Source organism: Salvia miltiorrhiza, chromosome 2 (genome assembly GCF_028751815.1).
Source record: "Salvia miltiorrhiza cultivar Shanhuang (shh) chromosome 2, IMPLAD_Smil_shh, whole genome shotgun sequence".
Lineage (NCBI taxonomy): Eukaryota > Viridiplantae > Streptophyta > Magnoliopsida > Lamiales > Lamiaceae > Salvia > Salvia miltiorrhiza.
The window spans coordinates 64003638-64029052 of NC_080388.1; the positions used below are offsets into that span (position 1 = coordinate 64003638).

At 35.6% G+C, this 25415-nt stretch overlaps 2 protein-coding genes and 1 long non-coding RNA gene across 6 annotated transcripts; 2 read left to right on the top strand and 1 right to left on the bottom strand.

The window, feature by feature from the left end:
* Positions 1–552: 552 nt before the first annotated feature.
* LOC131011093 (putative E3 ubiquitin-protein ligase LIN-1) lies at positions 553–7871 on the bottom strand. Of its 4 annotated transcripts, none has more exons than XM_057938861.1 (17): positions 7420–7871; positions 6010–6984; positions 5866–5923; positions 5385–5756; positions 5241–5308; positions 3871–5139; positions 3230–3374; positions 2878–3132; positions 2483–2792; positions 2276–2400; positions 2070–2189; positions 1822–1953; positions 1571–1693; positions 1311–1421; positions 1102–1245; positions 789–1040; positions 553–704 (listed from the first exon to the last, which is right to left on the bottom strand). In XM_057938861.1, exons 2-17 carry the CDS (start codon positions 6900–6902, stop codon positions 687–689), a joined length of 4395 nt encoding a protein of 1464 aa, XP_057794844.1. In that variant the 5' UTR covers positions 6903–6984; positions 7420–7871; the 3' UTR covers positions 553–686. The 4 variants fall into 4 exon arrangements, with proteins under 4 accessions (XP_057794844.1, XP_057794843.1, XP_057794845.1 ...); XM_057938860.1 differs by lacking the exon at positions 7420–7871 and adding an exon at positions 7293–7417; XM_057938862.1 differs by lacking the exon at positions 7420–7871 and adding an exon at positions 7293–7386 and having other exon boundaries at positions 6010–6987.
* On the top strand, positions 2070–3554 carry LOC131011094 (uncharacterized). The gene is made up of 3 exons (XR_009096736.1): positions 2070–2203; positions 2508–3146; positions 3236–3554. It is a non-coding gene; the product is annotated as an uncharacterized LOC131011094 (long non-coding RNA).
* Positions 7872–15289: 7418 nt separating the features above from the next.
* Positions 15290–24522, top strand: LOC131011095 (protein PSK SIMULATOR 2-like). The gene is made up of 13 exons (XM_057938865.1): positions 15290–15957; positions 16094–16416; positions 17312–17634; positions 18080–18172; positions 18257–18347; positions 18936–19029; positions 19902–19999; positions 21257–21326; positions 22534–22637; positions 22731–22844; positions 23514–23590; positions 23698–23742; positions 23848–24522. The coding sequence occupies exons 2-13, from the start codon at positions 16126–16128 to the stop codon at positions 24335–24337; spliced, it is 1890 nt and encodes a 629-aa protein (XP_057794848.1). The 5' UTR covers positions 15290–15957; positions 16094–16125; the 3' UTR covers positions 24338–24522.
* Positions 24523–25415: the final 893 nt, after the last annotated feature.

Below are 25415 nucleotides of genomic sequence, written 5' to 3' on the forward strand. Positions count from 1 at the left end.
ACTTTTCTTTATACCGAAGGGAGTATAAACCGCATCCAAGCGAGAAACACACGAGGGAGTCTTTGGGTACCGCAGCGGTTAAAGTTAATTGAGATTTACTTTAGTGAAGTGACCCGGGTTCGATCCCTCTTGGGAGCGAATTGGAGATTGGAGATATAAGGTGGATTTTGGTGAATGGAGAGATAAGGTGGTTCTTGGAGTGGATGGGGAACTAACTACTAACATCTAACATGACTTTGTCCGATCAAAAAAAAAAAAAAAAAAAACTTTAAATTTATTATTTTAGAGAGTTTAGAAGCTTCAATATCCATGGATCTTAACATTTCAAGAGCTTATAAGATTTAAAAAATAATTGAATGATTTGTAATAATAAATTATTCTACATTAGCGTTATTTTGCTAACTAATTTTTACTTATTAAGTAAAAAATTGATAATAAAGACTTTCTTGTATTATTCATACATTAGATGATGGGATGCAAATTGACATTGATATTTAATTATCTAAAAGCATTTATTTTGTTAGTTATGTGTTGTATTAACAAGTAAATGAGTTGAGCAGAAGCAAGTTTGTGATTTTTTTTAATCAAGTGCAATTCGAGCTGATTACACCCTTAAGTTGAAACAAAAATTGAAAATGCAGAGTGATGACATCTGCGTGGCGCAATTGATGATTCAGAAAATTTTATTAGTCCAAGCTCCAAACCTGCAAATAATCGACAGAAAAATAGGATGAGATAGCAAATGGTAAAAGAGTGTTTTTTTGGTTGGTTGGTTGTGAAGACGTTACCTGCAGCCTGCCGTCAGACATTCCGGCGAAAAGCTTTTGGCCGTGGGCATCTGAGGCGATTGACGTCATTCTTGCATGGCCTGCGCTTCCCATTTTGATGTAAGCAATCTTTGTGACTCTTTCTTTAAGCCACACTTCTATGATCCCACATTTTGTGGCTGTGAATATGTAGTCATTGTTAACACTGCTGTGTTGCACATCTACACCAGTTGCCAAAGATCCTACCACGGCCTTGCTCGACAGTTTAAACACCTAATGCAATCTTAATTTAGTAAACATTTCCCTCACTTTTAAAACGTTTTAATTGTCATACCTTTCCGGCTACACCATCAACGGTGGAGCCGCTGGCGTATAGAAGACCATCTTGGATTTGTAAGGAGTGGATTGTTTGTTTGCCTAATAACTTCTTGGCGCCAGAGTAGAATGCTGATGATGAATATGTATTCAAATCCACCTCCTGTTATCATTTTCCACATTCTTAAAACTTGAAGATATATATATGTACCAAGTTGTATTTCTTACCTGGATAGAGTAACCAGAACAACCACAATAGAGTTTGTCGCCTTCCAGTCTCAGGCACTTCACTTTGTTGCTGAAGCTAATGTTTTTTGGAACACCTGACCAGTTATACACCTGTACAACGTTGGTGTTCTTTAAGCATTCTCATTATACATTGTCTTCTTATAATACATCAGCTTTGATTTGCTAGAATGGAAAAATCAGGATGAAATTGCAATAAACGTAAAATTTGTGTATTTTAAGGCTATTACTCTTCTACTAACCTTGACTCCATTTCCTTGAGTTGAGAAGCATGCCACACTAGCATTGGCTGCTAGAGCCACCACTGCCTCCCTCACATCGTGCACTTGGATACAATGAATCTCCTCTTGTCTGATTGTCCAAACCTATTATAATAAAAATGAAACAAGAATCTTGGGTAAATGGTAAATCATAGTATTAAACAACTCTTGTATAGAACAATGTAATAGAAATTTGCTTTTGGAGCTTGTAATCTGTAGAGTGGAGGCCTTACTCTGATTGTTTTGTCCAAAGATCCACTGTATAACTTGTCGCACGAAGGAGGAACGTAAAGGCACGTGACAGCCTTCGTGTGCTCACGCGCCTCTTGAATCAGTCGGGGAGCCCTTTTTCCAGTGTCCCATACCTGAAGTGCAAACAGAAAAACTTCATAGAAGGAAACTAAGAATGTGGTAATGTTGCATGCATCTCAACATTCAAGAACTGCACATATACATGACTTAAAACACCATTCATTATAACCTTTATAGTCCCATCAGAGTGGCTGCTTATAAGCCGATTTCTAATATGGAGCATCGATAGGATCTCCCCATTCATCGACATATCCAATTCAGGACCTTCGACACAGGACCACAGCTCTGCCTGCACAAATAGGGGTATGTTTTACTCTTCAAGTATGTGAAAAATTTACAATGACGACAGATTTATCATTTATACACACTACTTACAGCATCCATATAGGGCAAGTTCATCAATGCTTTCATTATATCATGAACCACTGTGCAACTCTTTTTAAGCCGCCTCAACGTCTTCCATATACTTTTAGCATACGCCCCCATCTCATTCAGCCCTCCTTATGCATGAAAAAAACAAACCTTTAGTCACTAACTCTTACAATTTTCATGCTTGATAAATAAAATAAATGATAATCATACTTGTTTCACTGACAAATCCTCGCAGGGCAAGGGCAGCCAGTATCTTCTCCTCGAGGTTCTTTGATGATTGCAGCACACTGATGAATTTCTCAAGCAAGGATTTGCGTGCAACGTCTCTTATGCCACAATCAGGAAAGCTATAGAGCATGTACACGAGCCACGTAGCCACGATGAGGCTAGACTTGGCAATCTCTATTGAGTTACTTACTAAGCATTCCTCCAAAGCTTTGAAAATCAACCCTTTCTCATGGTTTGACAGCACAAATGCCATCCTCTTCTCCCAGTTTCTTGATGCTTTCTCTTCTTCTCTCTAAGAATATGCGTTTTCAAAACAAAATCAATACACCATAGGAAAATGAAATCTACATAAAGTCATAAACAGGACCATTTCTTACAATTTCAGCATATTCTGCTTCATTGGTCTTTGTTTCTTCCCCTCTCATCATAGCATTGTAAGGCTGGTCGAATCCTGCGATTTTTAGTAGCCAACACTCCATATATGTCTTCTTAGAGCCAGCAAAATGCCCCGAAAGAGATGACAGTGTGCCAAGAGCCATGACTTGAGAAGATGGAAAATCTTTTCTTTGAAGAGCTTCTAGTAATGCTTCCATGGCTTCTTCTCTGTAGATGCTCATCTTCCGTGGAGCAGTCTGAGATGAAAAAGGTACGTTGAAATCAGAACACCTTACTACATCAGACAATCTGCATTACTTGACCTCGATTTTACATGAACGAAAGAAAACAAACCAACAGGTCAAGCTGAAGAAGAAGGGTGGCGATGGCTGGTTTCTGCACCATCGGTGACATTTGCAGGTAAACCAAGAGGGTGTGCATGGTGCTAAATGTTCCTTCATCCTTTATTATTTGCAAAATCTGGTTGCTGAATGTTCTCCTGAAATTTTGGAAGGAATGCATATCAAAGTTTACATGGAGCAAGTATGTATATTTTGGAAGTTGAAAAAAGGTTAATGGCCTTGAAATGCATTAACTTGTGTCCGTTCTTGGTTTTGCAAACGACTTTGAATTTTTTTCCATTTGTTGCAATTTTCATGATTCAACTATTCCTGGCAAACCAAATCTGATGTGGCATTGACGTGGCTACTTGGAATACACGTGCATAACGATGTAGTATAGGAATTAAGTTTTAACGATGTCCTTCTTACCCTTAAAATATTAATTAGTAGCTTAGCCCTTAATTCAACATAACACGTCGTTCTGAGTTTTAAAGGTAAGAACAGCGTCGTTTTTCACTTAATTCCTATACTACGTCGTTTTGGACTATACACATGTACTCCAAGTAGCCACGCTGATGTGCAGTTTGTGTATGGCAAAAAGTTTGTGTATTTTAATGCAATGAAAATGCAGAAGATGTGGGAATTGTGATATACCTTCCCATCTGTACCAACTCACAAAGAAACTCTATGCATATCCCTCTCACACTGTCATTCCCACCATGAAATAATTCAAGAATTGGAGACAACTCAATCTTGCTTGCTACAGTTCTCTTGCATGCAGTATCAATTCTGATGCAGCATAAAAGAATCGACAGAATCGACTCTCTTCCATCCGCCTGATTAAGGCAGTTCAGCAAAGCAGGAATCCCATTCTCCTTTATGACAGTCATTGCATTGTGCGATCTCTCACTCTCATCTCCACCAGCAACAATTTGTTCAAGCAATGCCATTGCAGCATCTTTGGGTGCTACAGCATATTGGAAACCAATTTGATCTTCACTTTTCTTGGAAATGATATGGAGTAGAGTGGTTACCAGGTTATGCGAAGAGAGCTGCGAAAACGACGGCCTCAGCAGGTACACAAGAAGTGCTGCCTCAGAGAGTCCTTTCCTCAGCAAATCAGCCAAGCAGTAGAAGTCAGAGTCTATGCTCGTAAGCAGATCACCGACACGATCATCTGCACATATCAGCTGTGACAGAATATATATGGTTGTTTTGAGTACTTCCTTGTTCCGAGAAGCAGACAGTATTTCAAGAAATCCATTCACTATAGTTGGTGAAGATAGGTAGGAGTGAATTCCTGAGCCCACATTGGATTCTAACCAAATCTTGACTATTTCCAAAACAGCAGCTTCACATTCTTGCAAGTCCTCAGAGTTACAAAGACATAGAATGTAAGGTTTCAACACATTGATCACTGCTTCATTGGAAGTTTGAGATATTACACTGGTAGGCGACGTTGATAATGCAACAGCTGCTCTTGTGAATCTTTGAGTCTTACGGCGATCAGCTTCACTGGTGATGTTTCTTTGGCTTGGAAGAGTCGATGCCTGAGATGAAGGAACGTCGCTGCAGCTTGTATAACTTCGCGGTGTTTCAATGCATGAAAACTCCTGAGCAAGCTCAGGGTGCTGATCTGTCCAAGAGGTGATTAGCCTCTTGAGAACATAGTTGGTTTTGGGGAGTGAGGCTGCAGATAGAGGCTGCCGTGTGATGGGACAAGTTGTGTTTCCTCGACTCATCCATTCTTGAATGGCTCTCCTTTCGTACGTCTGGCCTGTCTCAAGTGTGACAGGATCATTGAAAATCTGGCCAGTGATAGGGCATACAAAGTCCTTTGGCGGCCTTGACTTAGGAGTCAACATCTCAGATGTTGGAGATGACATGTAGCTCAGGCTGCCATCTTCACCTTGATTAAGCGAACTGGAACTCAACAAATGCAAATAACAGAAAACATGAATTAGTATTTCTACTGCAAATTGAGTTGAAGAGAATGAACTTGAACAAGTGATTAGCAGTTAAACCTCTTTGGTAGCGCTTGTCTCTCGCATGGTGTGTGATGAGTGCTTTTCCTCGGAGATTTGATCTGTTCCTGCTCGTCTATTCCACTTTCAGTTTAAGTCCCAAATACGAAACTACTTTGAAGTAAGATGAGGTTTAAAACGTACTGTCGTTTCTTCATCAGTCTCTGTTGAGCTAATGCTTGAGTTGTCATTACATAATATAGGCAAAGAGTTGGAAACTGAGTCCATTGCACGGGTGGAGAGAAGGCGGAGCATAGATGTCTGCATCTTTCCTGAGCTTTTGGCTGATTTTGGAGATGAAGTCCTCGAGCAAGGAGTTGTAGGAGAATCTGTTGGAGAGCTATTATGAGGAGATTGTCTTCGACTGGTAGCCCTTACGCTTTGCCTCTCCACCTCCTTGCTTGATCTGATGCTTCTGCTGCTCAAAACTGACACAATGTCATCATCCTTTTCTTTTGATCTCTCCATGGCTTCCATACATCCATCTGAATCTTCGCACTCCTCTGGAATCTCGTCCTGAGAAATCAGAATATTCGGACATGAAAATCTTATCCATTCATTCACAGAAGACGATGCGATACTGCTCAAGAGTTAAGAGTTAATCATGAATCCATAACAGCCTTACCACAACATCCCAGCCAGCAGAGTCTTCTACATTTTCTGAGGTGGAGACGGCCTTCGTTCTGATTGAAGAAAAACGAAGAATCAGTTTGGCTACACACTTTTTTAGTCTGTGTCAAGTTACATAAACAGGCCAAAATATGAATACCTAATAGGAAAACCAGCACTCTTGGGCAAGATTGGACCAAATTTTACGTAATCTGGAATTGAACGACTGCTGAAGTCGTGCAGAGGAGTCGTGGGAGGCTCTGCAATTGGCAACATAGGGACCACCCTCCTGCTGGTGGCAGCATCATAGTTCATGCATTCTTTATAGTGCTTTGCATATAGCCTTGTATTCTCATCCAAAGATTGACCATAGAGCTGTTCCAGTTGCTGGATTCTCTCTGCTTGCTCGGGCCTCACGGATAACAGTAGAGACTCGTCAAAATCAACGGTGAAGGACAGGTCCGAGGAATCCGGGATCACATCCATCACTATGCTTTTCCTCTCCTCTGTATACCACCCAAGGATGGAGCTCATATGGGGCAGGAAAATGGATTTCCAAAGCTCGGGAGCAAAATCAATACGCGAGAAAAAGGGTTCAACGATGAACATTTCAAGAATGTGAAGCACAGCATTGTGACTCTCATTCCTCAACTTCAACAAGTATGATAGGTTCAGATGAGCCCAAGCTGAGAGGTAGGAGTTAGGGACTCCAGCTGTTTGTTGGGTCGAATTTAGCAATGCACACACTTGCAGCATCTTCTCAGCATAGTCTAGACGTGCCATCTTGGTCTCCACATGGGAAGTGCTGATCGCCTCTTCAAGGGCATCGATCCCCCAGTCAAGATTTGCTAGAACTGCTTGATCAGAGTAACGGACCTCTGTGTCGTTGTGAGGGCTTCCGTTCTCAGCTGCTAATCTCTCCGCGCACTGCTCCTTGTGTCGGAGCCTCTGCTCTTTGTCTATCAGTCTATCTTGGATGAAACTCCCAACAATGGAGGTCAGTGATCCAACTATATCATTTGCTTCCATTTTAAACCTATGGTTACCAGCCATTACTCCTAGTTTCTTTCTTTCTTTTCCTTTCCTTTCAGGAAGAAGATGAAGAGCAGTTCAAAACTCCATTACTGCCAACCTACTGCTACAAGCAAAATTGAATCATAATTTAGAGTCTTTATTCAGACCACCTACAGCTATAAGCAAAATTCAATCATAACAAATAAAAATACGGTATGATGAATATATGGCTGATGAAGATTTGGATTTCATCACTTCCGTATTTACCATGGTATCATTGCTTCTAAGCAACACCATTTAAACAGAAGAATTGGGTGTTCTAAGCTTCAATTTAGCCTAACATATAATCACCAAGATATTGAATACCAAAATGCACAAAATAACGCAATAATCTAACAAGAACTCATTTCAATGAGGTAATTAACTTACATGGAAATATAATATTTGAAAAAGTAAAATTAGCGAACAGAAACTGTGTTGTGTGTGAAAAAAAGCTAATAGAGAGAATAGAAGCAGTAATTTGCAGAATCAAATATTGAGAATCCGAAAGGCTTACCTGTTGAAAGAGTATAAGCATCTTCTGAAATGGATTTCATTGATAATAAGGACAAAATTGTGCTAACAATGATTGATCACTTAATTAATTTATATTTCTAATTTCATATTCGGACCAAGAGCACTATGGTTTGAGTAGTTCTCCATGGAGATTGTCCTACGTATCAAAAAAATAATAATAATAAGACTTAGTAATCTGATTTTTTAATAGAAAAAAATTAATATACTTTACTATTATTTTGATTTTTTATGTCATGTTTTTTGATAAATTGAGTCTCTCAAACAAGTTTTAATGAAAGGTGTTGTTCATGCACAATGGGTGGGCAATAAAAATGAATGAAAGCCGGCTTGGGCCGGCGTTTGAATTAGCCTTGAGATTAGGCGTGGATTCCGTCATTAGCATAAGATTAATTCTCTGCATAGCTTAATTAAGACAGCAATATGGCATGATGGATGACGACATTTGAGAAAGGGCTGGTGCCTATATATTCAATCATTGGTATTGTCACATCAAATAAATAATAAATATAGGTAACGACGAGACGATCGATTTAAGTTTGGACTCATGGAGCTGCAAATTGTTTGATTTAATTAAATACACTATTTAAAAGGTGACAAGAAGAATATGGCAGCAATTACATGCACTATCAGCTTCAACTATATGTAATTTTATTTTTGGCGGGAAATGGCCCAACTATGGAGAAGAAAAGCCTAATTCTTGTAAGCAATGAAGTAAGAAAGAAAAGTCCAAATTAATGATAAGATCAAGTGGGATTTAGATTGTAGAGTAGAGCCAAACTCATATATACTCACTACTACAATAACCCACCCCATGAAGTCGAGAGTACAAATACCAAACTCATATATATGCTGAAATTTTTTTGAACTCATAATTTTTTTAACTCATTTGTGATTCCATGTGTGTGAGAAAATTATGTAGCCCATAGATTTTTCATTAGTTTAAAAGAAAGGCAATTGAGGATTGAAAGGCGATGAATAAATTAATTAATGTCGGGCTTGAATTGGATCCATGCCACGTTTCTCCCAATAAGTTGGCAATAAACCTAAGGGATGATTGCCTAATATATCATGTTTTTGTCATGTTTACTAAAATTTAACATGTAGTATCAAACAATTTAATAACACCACCCGCTTTTATTTCCTAACAAATTAATGAGAAAAAAATTTCAGCATAAAAAAGATGCCGTTGGATAACTTTCACACCAAAAAAAAATAATACTAATAGATATATCAATTTAATTTGTTGTTAATCGAATGATATACTCCATTTTAGTTAAAAATATTTTAACCGTTGTATGATTTTGCAAATTTGGATAATTTCATATTTCATCACAGCGTTTTATATTTTTGAGTAATGTCATGTTTTTTTTAGCTTTTGACAAATTTGTCTTTCGGGCGAAATACTATAGATTTTATTTCATGCCACGCCGAACAATGTCCAACAACCATAACTGAAAATTCGACTTTTAGCTCATTACATCATAAAAAAATAACGAAATCGCTAAACAATGCGTCACTCGATTAGCCTCCCTTCGAACGTGGTAAAAATAAAAAACCACATGCTCCTTAGAGTGCATAAACATCTAATGGAGCTCGTCACAAAGAGAGTTGACACTCCTATAAATAAATATTATATATCTATATATGTCAAAAAATAGAAAACATAAATTATCAAATAAAATAAAAATAATACTATATCAGTCCATCAAAAGTATGGTGTGATCTTTAGGGCACAAGATTTAATAAATGGTTGATAGATGTGTATAAAATGGAGAAATGAACTCACTATATAATTAATTTGTTCGGTAAATGATTTGTGATATGAGTGTTTTTATAAATATTGAGTGCGAATGTATCAAACTGAAAACATCTTACTTCCTCCGTCCATTAAAAGCATGTCACTTTTGTTATTTTTGACGTCCACCAAAAGTATGACACTTTCATTTTTAGGAAATGACTCTATATCCCCCCCCCCCTAGTTTGACCTCTACAAAGTACCTTTTATTTAGAAAAAAAATCACTGACGACCACACTTAATTCAATCTCAACCACTCATTTTATATAATGGTGAGTATCCTTTTTTCCACGATATAGAAATTACTAAATATTTTATTCAAATTTATGTCAACTAAAATTACCTTATTTTTAATGGATGGAGAGAATAGTTATTAACTTATTATGAATGGAGTAAAATACTAGTACTACTTAATAAACATATACTTCACCTGTCCACAAAAGAACTTCGTACTTTTTCTTTTTGGTTGGGATGTCCACAAAAGAACTTCCTATCTATTTTTTGATTATACCCTATCACTTACTTTTCACTTTTTCACCACTCTCATACTAATTATAACACTTTTTAATCACTCTCAATACACTCAATAACACTTTCTTCATTTTTAATATATTTAATAACTTTTTTCTTAAAATTTGTGTCACTATTTCCTAGTAAGTTCTTTCGTGAATGGAGTATTTTGTAGTAATAGGAAATATATTATGAAAAAGTAGGGTATTTCTTTTAGTGAAAATATAACAAAAATCATTATTGGTAAAAAAAAATATACGGTTTTAGTCTTAGAAATGTGAATGTGTGAGATACTTGGCGTGCCGGGTGGACCCGTTGTGTTGAAAGTGGAGTACATGGGAGGCACCCACCAATGGGAGAATGCCACGGTGTCATTGCAACTACCTCACGCCACACTAAACAAATCCAAGTGAAGACGTACCACTTTCCTCATTCTTCGCTATTTCTTCTGACCATTTCAATTCAAAGCTGGGCTCCACCTACCACAACTCACTATTCCTACTGACGCTTCTGCCCTTCACATTCCCATTCCTGCCTTGTCAATTAATCAAATTAATACTACTCCTTAATTACTACTACTACTCTCTCCTCCTCAACCTATTTCTTGTAGGCACGAATATTTAAAAGAATAAAAGTAATACTAGTATATAAATATGTGTGGGGTCATATTAATTATAGTGTAAAATTATTATAATAAATAAAAACAAGTCAATATTAATTGAACCCCTTTAAAAAGAAAATATGTCAACAATAACGAGAGAGATGGAGTATATCCGTCCAAATTTTTAATATCAATATTTTCATTTTAACTTTTAACAAATTTTTAATATCAATATTTTCATTTTAACTTTTAACATTCACGTACAAAATGGAAGTATAACGATTAAACTAATGACGACTTAAAACATACAAAAGTCAAATTTTAGGTGCTATATTTGCCAAGTTGTTTCGGATTTAGATGAGTAATTTTTGTATAGTTAGTTGTTTTTCTTTCAAAACCAATTCTCTGGGTACATAATTATGGATATTAGCCTATAAATGATCAAATTTTGGCTAAAATTTTGTTTCCAACTACATAAAAAATTATCCATGTAAGTTATTATACTTATAAGGTGCATTTCTTTTGAGGTATAAGAAATAAATAAACTTCATATTTTATACCTCATTTATTTTGACGTAAAATATTTCTTTCTTTCTTGGGTAATAGTAGGTATATAATTTTATATCACCTTATAAAGAGTCAGATAAATATATTATCATTCAAAATAAATAAGATAAGTGATAAATTTATACCTCATTATATCCCTATATTTAGAGTGTGTTCTATTTGATTTTAAATTTATCATTAAAAAATAAAAGATAAAAAAATAACTATAAAGAGAGAATTTCACCGTATCACATTCATCGTTTTCACTTCAAAAGAAAATAATATTACCCCTCCATATTTTGAATTAGTAAATGAGGAAATAATGAATCTTTCTCCAAAAAATTGTCTCTTTAAATCCCTTCATTCCAATGAGAAATAGTGAAAAAAAGTATTCATCATTTTTCTCATAATAAATTTACAATAAAAGATAACACATCCTTAAGGATTAATTATCTATAAATAATTGAACTTTCATCGAATTTTAGTTTCGCATACAAACTTCAAAGTTTGTGTGATAATTAATCTAATTTGACTATCGATCAGGATTCCAACCAAACTTATCGTTGGCATGACTAGCTGAATAATTGATGATGTTTCATACTAAAAATAACGTCGTTTCTACCAACCGATTGTCATGTGAAAACGATTATGTTACGTCAATTATTCGGCTAGTCATATTAATAGTGAATTTAGTCAAAATCCTAAGTGACAATAAAATCAAATTAAACTAATAATTCAATAATTACCACATCAAACTTCAAATTTAGCATGCAAAATCAAAATTAAAAAAAAATTCTTAATAATGTATAGACAATTAACCTTACTTTTAATTGATTATAATTCTTAGATTGAGATTGGTTTATCTCCAAATTAATACCGACATAGCAGTTAGGGTTGAGAATCGGTCTGATTCAATTATAATCGAACCGGTTTTTCAATTAATCGGAACCGATTAAGACATAATTTACTAACCAGTAATTGAACAGATTTTCGTTTCGATTGATCGATTAACCAGACCGGTTAATCGGTTAACTGGAAATAACCACTTTACTGGTGTTTGGTTCGTTGGATAGGATAGATAAGATTGATAAAAGTGATAGGATTTGAGGGGTGATTAAATAATCCACCCAACTTTGGGATGATAAACAATCACTCATTTGAGTGATTAGATGCGGGCCGAATTATCAGTCACAGACTCTATTATGCAAAATAAATACTTAATTAAGATGAATTATTTTATCAACCATGCCTTATCACTCAAATCAAACGCTTAAATGTATAAACACTGATGAAGAGTCGGAGACTCCCAAGTCTATGAAGAATGCCGACCTCTCTGGAAAAAGATAACGGCTAAAACTTATGATTCATGAAATATTATTATAGCAGATATCATATAACACAAACACATATATAGTATTAAAAGTTCAAGCATAAAAAATTAAGGGTTAATTCTCTCTAAATCCTTAAACTATAGTCATTTTCCGTTTTTTCCCCCAATCTTTGAACTTCCCACAGAAAATCATCAACTTTCAATTTTTCCTAATTATCCCATGTCGGGTTTTCCGGCCAATTTCGATCACACGTGGAACCGGAATTAAATGACGTGGACTCGCCGGATTCTTAATAGAACAACGTAGTATCTAATGTACATAAACGGCGTCGTTTTTAGCTTGTTCTTCTTCAATTAAAATTAGGGCTCTCGCACGTAAACCCTCATTCCACAAATCTGACGAGTTCCTTAAAATCTTGCAAGGATTGAAGAAAAAATTTTGTGCGTTTCCAAAAATTGAAGAATTCGCAGCTCTGGCATGGGGTTGAATCGATCTTCCGGCAGCTCCACCTCAAAATACGATTTTGAGAAAAATCAACAGAAGATGTGTAATTGTAAGGTGCCTGCCGTGATTTTGACGTCGAGGACGACGGCCAATCCGTTCCGGCGTTATTATTGTTGTCGGTACCATCATCAAGTGAGTTATTAGCTTGATTTTGTTAGCAATTTTCCCTCACTTTCACCTTTAGTAGTCACTGCGATTGAGCCCTGCTGTGTAGGAACTCGACTGCCGATTTTTTGATTGGATTGATTCAGAGGAAAAGTAATCACTACCCTTTCTGCCATTACTTCGTCGCCGATCAACACTTCGCACCTCGTCGCCGATGAACCAGAAACGAGCAGGAGGAACTTTGCTTTGCTTTCGATTCAACTTCCTCTCTTGTGTTATGCGGGTATGTGTTTGCAGAAGTTGGTGGTGACCATTCAGATTCTTAGCGCCATTTACCCCCCCCAACCATTAAACGACGTCGTACTAGGTGATTAGGCATTAAGAGTCCACGTTAGAGCCACGTACCGCCACGTATGAAATGACAATTGCCACATAAGAAAATTCCGATTCCAAAATTGGCCGGAAAACCCGACATGGGATAATTAGGAAAAATTGAAAGTTGATGATTTTCTGTGGGAAAAAACGAAAAATAACTATAGTTTAAGGATTTAGAGAGAATTAACCCAAAAATTAATCATCATTTACCAATAAGATTCGAGAAGAAGCAATATGCTATTACTATTATTATTATTATAAATTATCATCCTCAATAGGGATGAGTGTGAATCGATTAGTTTGAGTTTTGACATAAAAATAATAACATATTAATTAGTTTATGTCTAATTCGGTTAATTCGATTTAATGGGTCGATTACCGATCAAACTGAATTTTAAAAAATTCAATAACCGGTAATCGAATCAAACCGATGAAAATTGGTTATCGGTTAATTAACCGATAACTGAAAATTCGATTCGACTACGGTTATAATCGAATCTGTTTTACCACCCATAGTAACAGTATACATGGATTTTGACCACCTTAAAATTTTAAACAACCATGTCAGATCTATTTGGGAGTAAATTAATTTGAATAACAGAATAAGGCCCAATAAAGAATATAATAATTTAGAGGAAAAATCTTTTTGTTAATCAATTCTTCTTTACGCATAAATTTATTTGGTACGAAATCAGCCTACAGATAAGTTTTATTGCTTTCATCCATATGCAGAAAATCAGAAATTGGCCAAAATTTAATGATTTACATATTATTCCCTAGACAGTAATTGGACTTGATTTTTGATCTAAAGCTAAATGGAATGCAGTGATTATCATTTTCAACAAAAACGAAATTCTACTTCATTCTCCTTTTTCTTTTCTTTTCTTTTCTTTTGGTGGTGGTGGTTAAAGATAAAGGTGCAACGCAAAGTGCCAGCAAAGTTGATGGATTTGTTCAAATTGCACTTACCTAACTTGTTACACCGTTCCTAAAAAAACCTGTATAATAATAATAATATTAATAAACTTGTAATTACAATGTTGGAGCTTTTTCACTGCATCTAAGACATTAATTTTAAAATTCAATGTCAATTTTCAATTTATAATGTAAGAAATTAAGGATGCAAGTGTCTAAGACAAATTACCTCACATTTTTTTTTACTATGATTTTCTTTGAGATGATTCTACTATGAAATTTAAAATAGTATAATTAGCGCTAAAATGCATGAACTTTTATCAGATTTTGATTTTCACCACGACTTTTAAAATTTAGAAGAAAAAAATACATAATCTTTTAATTGGTTCTGATTTTTCCCACGACGAACTCCTCCAGCCAAATCAAAACCAACTTTTCCCTCGAAAAAAGAACAGAAAAATTAACTTACTAATGCTGACTGGGATACACCATCACTTGTGATTAAAATTAAAATGCAGCCATGTGATAATAAAATGACATCGTTTTATTGCATATTTTTAAATACACCCAGTTTTATCGGATAATAATTCTCTCCCTCTCTCATTCGTGCGCAAACAACAGCTCTCTCTCGTCACTTTTTAAATTAAAGTTTGTTTATTTTCTTAAAAATAGGCCACACTTTCGGCATCGATAGAATTATGCATAGTAAACTAATTTTGTTTTTAAATTTGTTGTATCCATTACATCATATTCGCGATTGCAACGAAAGATTTTAATGGAGTTAATACTTGAATAAAAATAATAATGTACTAATTTTTTTCCACATCAAATGAAAACAACTCCCTCGTGACATTAGCTTAGCTTTATGCACGGCACGGTACGGTACCGAAAAAAGTATACCGTTTTTGTTTTCAAATAATTTCACATTTTTTTTTGATAAACTGATACACATGTAACACATGCATCGCTTATATCTTTTCAAAAATATCACAAGCTCAAATTACTGCATTGAAACATCCACTTGGCACACCGGATCAGCCGTAGAGTGGGTGCCACGCCACGTCAGATCTAATGTGCCATGTAATTTTTTGATAATGATTCAATTTTTTTGAGCATGCATATTAAGAGAGGGAGAGAATTATTAATGAGACACATGAAATGAATTTGGACTATTATTAGGGAAATGGAGTAAATAAAAAACATAATATTAGTACTACAAATATTGTGAGAAACGAAAACAAAAGGATGTGGCGGATGATCCAGAAGCTTTTCACCACACACAAGGAGAGAATGGCTGCTGTTGCTGTATCTGTATAAGAGAGAGAGAAGAGAGGGTTGTTTGATTTGAAAAGTGAAAAGCAAATAAATACACAAAAAAGGGTGGTCAAGTCAAAGCTCAACATCATTATCATTATTAAAGTTTAAACCAAAAACAATTAGCAACGTGGATGGAAACACAAAGGGGTAGAATAGTCAACCCAAATCCTTCGACGACCGACAGCGACAGCTACCGGCGGGGACTCTCTCCATTCAACTTCACAATTAAAATCCAACAACTTCCTTTCATTCAGATTGGAAAATTTCTACATCTTTTACTAAAATTCATTTTCTGCTGATAAATAAATAGCCGAAAAAAGTCAAGACTTCACTACTGCTGACCCCGTGTTTCGTGTCCTTTTTCTTTGCCATTCTTCTTTCCCCTTAAATTCAATCAACTCTGTTTTGTTTAATCAATTCCGATCCCATCCCGATCTCATTTCACGCGCTTTTGCTGATTCCGTATTTCAACGCTTCGTTTCCTGATTTCCGATTTCTGTTAACCATTTTTTCATACAGGTATTGCTCAATGTTTTTTTTCCTTCAAGTTTTTGCTCTCGAATTTCCGGTTTTTGTTTGTTTAATCTGATGACGACTCAGCGAGTTTCAATTTGCGCGGATTTCGAGGTCTGATTTTTGCTTGTTTCAATTGAAGTTGATGTGAATAGGTGTGGAGTCGTGCACAGTATGGGAGGGGTTTGTTCAGGAGGAACTGTTCATAAAAATAGAAAACCTGTGGACGTTGAGCATGCGAAGAGTTCGGGGTTTTCGGGGAAGCTAAAATCAGTTGGGAGTTTTGGGAGGCAGAAGAAGCAGAAGAATGATGATAATGATGATGATTCGTTTTCGTTTCCTGCTGAAGTCGATGATTTTAAGAAGGCGGCGCCGCGCAGATTGTTTGATTCCGGCGAGCTGCACCCGTCAATCATGTCCGGTGATTTGAAGTCATCAGCGCCGGCCAGGACACCAGCGTACAAGGTATGATGTGTGCTTTTTAAATGTTCAACGTGCTTTTGATTTTTTCACTTTCCGATGTTTGGATATAGTTTGTTGCGGAGGAAGTGCCTAATTTCACAAGTAAGAATGCGGTAATGGAAGTTTTAGATGTCTGTTTTCTTGAGTTGGTTGAGGAATGGGGTTGTAGTTGTGTCGTGAAGATCTTTGCAAAGAGGTGAACAAGCTTTGTCTTGATTGAGCTTACTTCTGCAGAAGGGGAGACGGTAAGTGATAGAATAGGCTGTAAGAAAGAGGAGTTGGAAACAGACTAATCCTACCAGATTCTAGCGTTTGTTATGGACGTGTGAGATTGTAGTGCATGAGGCATGTTGATCTGTTTGGTGGTGGATTGTTTACTGTCATGAGAAAGAAGAAGCCTTTTTGGAAGCCCTTCAAGATATTTTCCACGGACAACTTTTCAGTTTTATTCTTTGCAAAACTTGCAGAGCAGATGCATGAGGAAGGGAGAAATAATGAGAACTACTATTAGTGCTGCTATATCAATTTGCTACATCTCTTCCTGTTTAAGTGAGCTGGATTTTAGAGTTCTGATGAGCTTTTCCAAAAGTTTTTTCAGTTTTAGTTCAGCTGAGGGTATACCAACCGCCGTTGGAACATGTGGAGAATGCCTGGAGTTGTGGGCATACAACCTCTCATATCTTAGTTTGTTTCATTCTGTAGCAGATTTAGGGAGACAACTGCTACAATACCTTTTTGTTTTGTTGGTCTTACTTTACAGATTTATCGTTCTCTTAAAGAGCAGAGTAGTGGATACTTTTCGGTTTAATTCTTTTCTATTAATAGAATCTATTGTAACTGAGCTGCATGCTTCACAAGATTTTGCTCTGACATTAACTCCAGTTATTTCTTATGCTAGACACCTCAAGTGACATCGTTCCTTGGAAAGGCGGGCATAGTAGGTCTAGAGAAAGCAGTGGAGGTTCTAGATACTTTAGGTAGTAGCATGACCAACTTCAATTCTGGTGGATTTACAACTGGTGTGGCTTCAAGGGGAAATAGAATTTCTATACTAGCATTTGAAGTTGCCAATACCATAGCCAAAGGGGCAAACCTGTTGCAGTCTTTGTCTGAAGAAAATGTCCAGTTCCTGAAAAAGGAAGTTTTGAATTCAGAAGGGGTGCGGCAGCTTGTTTCTACTGATATGGACGAACTTCTTAGGATTGCGGCTTCTGACAAAAGGTATCATTTGCATAGTTTACACCATTCTTGCTTATAAGAATCATTCTCTCTCTCTCTCTCTCTCTCTCTCTCTCTCTCTCTCTCTCTCTCTCTCTCTCTCTCTTTCTATATATATATATGGGAGGGTTAAAATAAAAACACTTCTTAAAATATAAAATATAAACAATTTTCAACTCTTAGATCATCAAGATCTATGGATGATTCGTAACCCTGTTGGATGAATTCGTGGTCGTGAGTTCTAATCCCAAAAGTAGCAAAAATTTAATTTTCACAATTCGTAACCCTGTGGGTTGAATTCATACGTGTTCTACATATAATTCGTACATTGAAAACGTTTTTATTTTTATTTTAAGAAGTGTTTTTATGCTTCTTTTCCTGATTACTCATCTGTCTAAAGTATCATGTTTGGTTTTCTCTTTGCTGATTATCTCTTACGCCTGTATAGGGAAGAATTTGAAGTATTCTCTCGTGAGGTTGTCAGATTTGGAAATTTGTGTAAAGACCCACAATGGCACAATCTGGATAGATTTTTTTCTAAGTAAGTGGTCCTTCAAGTTATCTTTAGTCTACTCATTTGTGTCTTGAAGAATGACATTGATGTTAACACCTGTTGTCTCGTTAGGTTGGACTCAGATACCGATATCAATAAACAACTAAGAGAAGATGCAGAAATGACTATGCAAGAACTGACCTCTTTGGCCCAGCATACATCTGTAAGTTTAATTGTAGTTCTTGATTCAAGTTAAGTGTTTTATCGTTGGAAACAAACAACAATGATTCTAAGCACCTACATGGCCGAACTTTGTCATAAAGAATTTTCCTTTGGCTATTCCACACTTTGACAATGTTTGAGGTTTTCACTTCAATACCTGTGGCTCAAAATCTCCCACATGAAGATAAGAAGGGTTTTTATTCATCTTTTAGTTATGTTTTGGTTCTGTTTGCAATTATGAATACAAAGGCCTGCTTTTGAGGTGTAAATTGTAATGCAAAGATCTCTTACATGATGACTTACTCCCAAACATTTGCATTTAAGAATTTGCTGCCTTGATGGCTCTATTAATTGCAGTAATTCCTTCCAAAGCTGTCTTGCATATGAAATGGATTTGTTGACGCTGAGTTAAATAAGTGTTTCCTCCAAGAAATTCGGACATGATTGATGGCAGATTTTAATCAATTAAATCAAAACTTTTATTGATTGCATTAATTAGTGCTAATACTAACACCTTTTCATATGATATACGTCGAGCTCTTGTATTCTTCTGTTATTAAAAAAAAAGTTAATGTTGCTGTGTTTGCAGGAGTTGTATCACGAGTTCCATGCTTTGGACCGATTTGAGCAAGATTACCAGAGGAAGCTGGAAGAAGTAGATTCATTGCACCTTCCTCGAAAAGGTTTGTGATATTGCTAATGTATGGTTTCATTTTTATAGATCTCAAATTGCATCAATGTTTATTTGGCAGCCTTTCCTATAGATCTCTCATTTATATGTAATTTAGAGGCCTTTTGCTTACTAGTACGAGTATTTTTCCATGAGCTCACGTATACTCTCATCATGGAGCCTTATAAATTGTGCACTGTTTTATAGTGTAAGATGCTTCTTTTGTGCCTATATGGCCTGCTATGCTAAAATTTTCGAAGTGTGGCCTGGTATACTAAAATTTTCAATATAGCAATGATATATTATGTTCAATGAGGGAAACGAGCTGTCATGAATTATTAGTTGCTGCTTGATGTTTTTATTTAATTTTCAGTTATGTTTTGGTTGCAGTTACATTTTCATTTAAGTGCCAGGCACATATTTTGCACGGGTTTTGGAGTAGGGTTTGCAACTATAAGTTATAGCTTCTATTATCATTGTGGGGGTGTCTTTTGTTTATTAGTATGAGGAGATTTCTTTGCAATATATCTTTCGTTTTCCAGTGTCAAACACCTTTACTCTATCAGATCTGATCAATAGAATACTTACGAGCTCGTTATTGTAACTAGAAAATGGTGGTAATACATGGAATTTGTTCATCTCGCTCTTTGATAACCCTGGAACTAAATATATTTTTCCTTCTTTTACGACACCCCCTGCCTGCAGTGGTACCCATGCATGACAACCAAAATGTCTTAAAGAGGATGCTTGCTTATTTTGATGCACATGCCCTTTCTATGGTTAAAGTATTTTCTGTTGTTGTTGTTTTTTTTTTTTTTTTTTAAATTCTGCTTCTTCCTGTTTTATCAAGAAGTTTATTTTACTTTGTTGCATATGTTTCCGTAGGAGAAAGTTTGGCGATGTTACTGAGTGAGCTAAAACATCAAAGAAAACTTGTAAGGAGCTTGAAAAAGAAGTCCCTGTGGTCTAAAAGTTTAGAGCAGGTATGCACTCAAACTGACTAGCTATCATAGTAATTACTAAACAGGTTGATGAACTAAAATTTTGAAAAGCAGGGGACTGAAACTTTAATTTAAAATTATCATAGTAATATCTTTTATCTATTTTTGTGATGGCTAGTTAGGAAGAATTTTTTATAATAGTCACCATCTTTATATACGTGATCTCACAATAAATGATTCAGAATCATGGCTGATCGCCATAACAAGTGCAACCTAGAAACAACAATAGATATGTTTGACTTCAAATAAACTTTTGAATAGCTCATAGTAAAGTCTCAAAGATGACTGCAATTGGCTTCATTATGTATTATTTATACTCTAGCACCCAAGTTGAAAAATGTCTTAACAATTGTTGGTTTCTTTTTTCTAATTTGGAATAGAAAGAAGAAAGATTGTGTGATGAGTTCCGCATGGATAAAATATTTTATCATACATAGCAGAGGAAACTAAAATAACAATACATCTTATACCTCTAAAAAGATCTTTCAGAGTCAAACTGCCATTTGTCAGTATCTTGGAAATAGCATCTCTTGTTCTTGATTCCCATTTCCATAGGGATAAGAAGATTTACATTTTGAACATGCATGAACACAATTTTTAGGATAATGACATCTTTGTAAGATATACTCTGATTTCTCTCAATATCAAATCCAGTACACAAACAATTGGTTCTTTCAAGCGAGGTATGTGTTGTGTACTGTCATTTTTTTCTATAATAAGGTGGTAAGATGGTATCTCGAATATTTACATGTCCAGGATTCCAAATAAATAGATGCATCACAAGTTTCATATAGTTTGCTTCTCAAGTGCAATTTCTTTCATTTTTTTTTTTTAAATCTTGAGCTTAATATTTTAAATCTGCAATACAAATAGAATTGTTGAGAATTCAGAGGGGCACACGGTAAATGAGAGAGTTTTTTTGATAGGGTCAAAAATTTATATTTAAAATTGTATCAATACCAAAATTTCAAGGGGTGCAGGTAGGGATCACTGATCAGGGCTTCAGCACCTTTAGCTTCATCTCTGAATGCAACGACAAGCAATATGAATCATTACTGTTATATAACTTATATTTCTAGATAAGTTTTTGCCTATCCTTAAAGTGGATTACTTAACATCATTATTTTTGGATTTTTTGGGTGATTCTATAGCTACGGTTGACACACAGGAGAGCTCAAGATTATATATTGTGATGTTTATCACTGATTAAACTTCACATCTCTATTTTATCATGCATAGGTAGTGGAGAAGCTTGTTGACATAGTTACATTCATTCATCAGGAAATTCCAGCAGTTTTTGGAGATAGTGGTAAGTATATATTCTACATTTTCACCATTGTCCCTGTACTTAACATCTTCATATAAAGAAAATGGGGAGGGAGGAGTTTCTAGTGATTTTTTTACTTACTTTCTATGGGTAATTTTTATTGCGCATCTCATATCTTTCATTGGGCTACATCATTGAAGGAACTGTGTCATGGTATTATGTAATGACATTACTGCTAAAAAACTTTGCAAATTGGCAACCAATTTATCTATTTATTCTTGGGTTAATTACCTATAAATTACTGAACTTTCATCAAATTTTGATTTGGCATACAAACTTCAAAGTGGCCGGTAATTATTGAACTATTGATTTAATCTTATTTTACTACCAATCAGGATTCCGACCAAAGTTACTGCTGATATGGCTAGCTGAATAATTGATGTTGTTTCATAAAAAACGGCGTTGTTTCTGCCAACTGATTGCCGTGCGAGAACGATTATGTCAAGTCAATTATTCGGCTAGCCATGTCAAAAGTAAGTTTGGTCGGAGTCCTAATTGGTAGCAAATCAAATTAAATCAATAGTTTAGTAATTACCATGCCACAGTTTGAAGTTTGTATGCAAAATCAGAATTTGATAAAAGTTCAGTAATTTATAGGCAATTAACCCTTTATTCTTTTGGTGGTTGAGTTCTATTTGATAATTCTTAGGCTCCCTCAGAAATTCCGATTTATGTAATTCCTATAAAATGGCTCACCTTTTCTGGAGTCTGTTTAAATTATAGTTTATTTTGTATGTCAGTATTCAAATGTAGTGGTACATTGGATGATGACAATACCATTTTGAGTCTTTTCCCTGATCACCTTTTCTTTTTTTGTTTCTTTCAAGGTGAATTTCACATGGGACAAAGAAAAATCCCTGCTCGATAACTCAATTCTTACCATTTTTTTGTTGTGCGGGGAAATTTTTTTATACAATTTACAAATCAGTCTCCACAAAATGAAAACATAGTACCTTTGAACTTTAAATTGCATATATAATTTATTTTTCATCCATATATACTCGCACCTAATTTCCATTTTTAACTATTTTCTCTCCTTGCTCAATTCATTTTTGACTTTATTCTATTATTACATGTGATGATGTAAAGAACATAATTATCTCAATAGTCATGTTTTATGCCAATGTTTGGTTCTGATAGGAATGAACTTTTTATGTATCTCTTACTTTGTATTCCTTAAATATGGCAGGGTTGTCACAAGCTGGAAAAGTTTCTAGCAGTAAGCCAGAGAGACTAGGTGTTGCCGGTCTTGCTTTACATTATGCTAACATAATTACTCAGATTGACAACATTGTGAGTTGATCAAAGGCTTTAGTTCTTTCATATCTAGTACATGGCAGATTTTCTTTTTGTACTGATATTAATCTTGAATTGAATTCATTTAAGGCATCCCGCCCTACTTCTCTTCCCCCAAATATGAGAGATACATTGTATAATGGATTGCCACCAACTGTCAAGGCTGCTCTTCGCTCACGGCTACAGACTGACATTAAGGAAGAGGTATGTCCTTCAGATGACTGCATCTAAATTACCTTTCCTATTTTCAAATTCTTTTTGGCAGTATTTTGATCATCAATTTTTGGTGTAGAAAAATATGCATTGTCTTGCATTGGTGTAGAGAAATTTGAAAATGTTCTGTTGCATCTTTGAAGGGCTAAGATCATACTTTTTTCCCATTGATTTCCTTCCACAATCTAATGGTTCACATTTTCTTGCATAGACTTGACGTTGGAGGTGTTTCGTAATGCAACAATTAAGCAAATATGGAAGATAAACCTCATTTTCTTTATTTTTTCATTCATTATCTAGAATACACTCCCATATATCAAGCAACTTTTTCTTTTTTTTTGTACTTCTGGGAGATGTCTTTGATTGCCTGTGGCCTAGGTAGATGAAAATGAATTTGTAATTTATATTTTTGAATAGTAACTTATACTGATTTATTTTTAAGAGTTAAAGTTTGTTTTGGTGGGGAGGAAAAGTTATCACAGATGTCATGACTTGTAATAAAAGGTAGTAGAGAAGAAAGGCATGCTCTCTTGGTCATCTTTGAAATTGGGTGGGCATATGCTTTGAGGTTTCCTCTCTAGATTTTAGATTGTTCTTCATGCCTTATCATCTTCTGTTTCTTTTTGGTCTGCACATTGATTTCATCATGCCTCATTGCAGCTCACTGTTCGTCAAATCAAAGATGAGATGGAAAAGTCTCTACAGTGGCTTGTTCCTGTAGCAACAGATACTACCAAGTATGATAAATTTAGTGATGAACTTGGTGTTATCTTAATTTGAGATTTCTTTTCCACCTTTGGTGTGTGCTGATGAAATAACATAATTTCTTTTCAACTGTTATCAGGGCACATCAAGGTTTTGGATGGGTTGGAGAGTGGGCTAACAATGGGTCAGTCAACACACAAACCTCTTTTCTTTATTCCTCTCTCCCCCGCAATATATGTATATCTTGAATCTCATCTATCTCAAGCGGTTTAATTGTTGTTCCTGACAGTAATGATTTCGGAAAGAAAACCACGACACCCAGTAACCTGATTCGCCTCCAGACCCTGTATCATGCTGACAAACGTAAGGTGGATTCCTGCATCCTTGAGCTAGTGACTTGGCTTCATCGTCTGGTCAGTCTTGTGAGGTATAGAGATAACGGACTCAAGGCTCTGCCACTGCGCTCTCCAACTGGCAAAGGATCAAACATAAACGTTGACAAACATAGTGACAATGCCAAAGGCCATAAAGCTCAACTCTCTTCAGAGGATAGAAATCTGTTAGAAGATGTGATGAAGAGGCGAAATTTGGTCCCTGGGCTGAGCAAAAGCCAAGAATTCGCAGTGGTGAAGAGCAAGAAGAACAAGGTTTGGGCACTAAGCAGGAGCACCGGGAACTCGCCGCGAAGAGAAATGAAGCATCACACTGCCCATGTTTTGGATATATTAGATGGTTTAGATTCATCTTTTTCAGTTCCCAGTGGAGATCTCATCAGGTGAACATAAATAATCCATTCTTTTATTCCATTCTGCTCAAATATATGAATCTTGGGCCATATTGTATATAGTCGTATCGTTCGTGAGGAATATGTTATAGCGTGGTATTAATATATATGATATATAATACATCTACAATTTTTGTATTCAAAATTAATTGGGAAGAAAGTTCAGAAGTTTGCTGCTTAGTTAGAGGTAGTATTCCCTTTAGCAGCTTAGCTCTTCATTAGTGTTCTTGTTTTTCTGTTTTCTTATAAACTACATGAGTTTAAGGAGGGGAACTGGGAGTGAACATCATATTTATATCAATAAGAGTGATTAGGGATGATCAAAGTATCTGGAACTCGAATAAAACCAAATTGAAATATTAAATCGGTTCTTATCAAGACTGAAAATAACAGCTGCTGTATTGTGTTTTGTGAATGAAGTGCAGATGGCACAGTTATTATTAAGACTGAAAATACAAATATGGCCCATGGGTGCTGAATTGGGCCCACATGTGGCCCACGAATGCCAAATTTTAAACGCTATTAATGTTCACTTCTTTCCGACTCAAAATAGATGCATAGCCTGACTCAAAACATGTGCAAAAATCAATAACATAAAAATCTCTGGTGAAATGCAGCAATGTTATCAATAACACGGCATTCTCTCAGAAATCCTCTCTATTTAGTTTGTTTCAACTCATCCATGCCTCACTCATTTTGAAACTTTTAATATGAGTCGCTCTTTTTGCGCTGATGATCACTCTTGACTTGTGTTATATATGTGAATATTCTTTGCGCATCTAAAAACATGATCATGATACATTATGATCCAAGGAAAATTACTAATGTGTTAGGAGATCTTCATCGAAATAATCCTTCTATAGTTGAGTGTGTTCCTCCTCGCGATCTCGATGCACCCATCTTTTCGAGAGCCAAATATTTTCCTCTAGAATCAATATTGAAGCATTCTAAAATCCTGTCATTCTCACTATCATTATAGAAAGAAAAAGTATATATATATATATATATATATATATATATATATATATATATATATATATATATATATGCGATGAAGACATTTTTTATGAAGA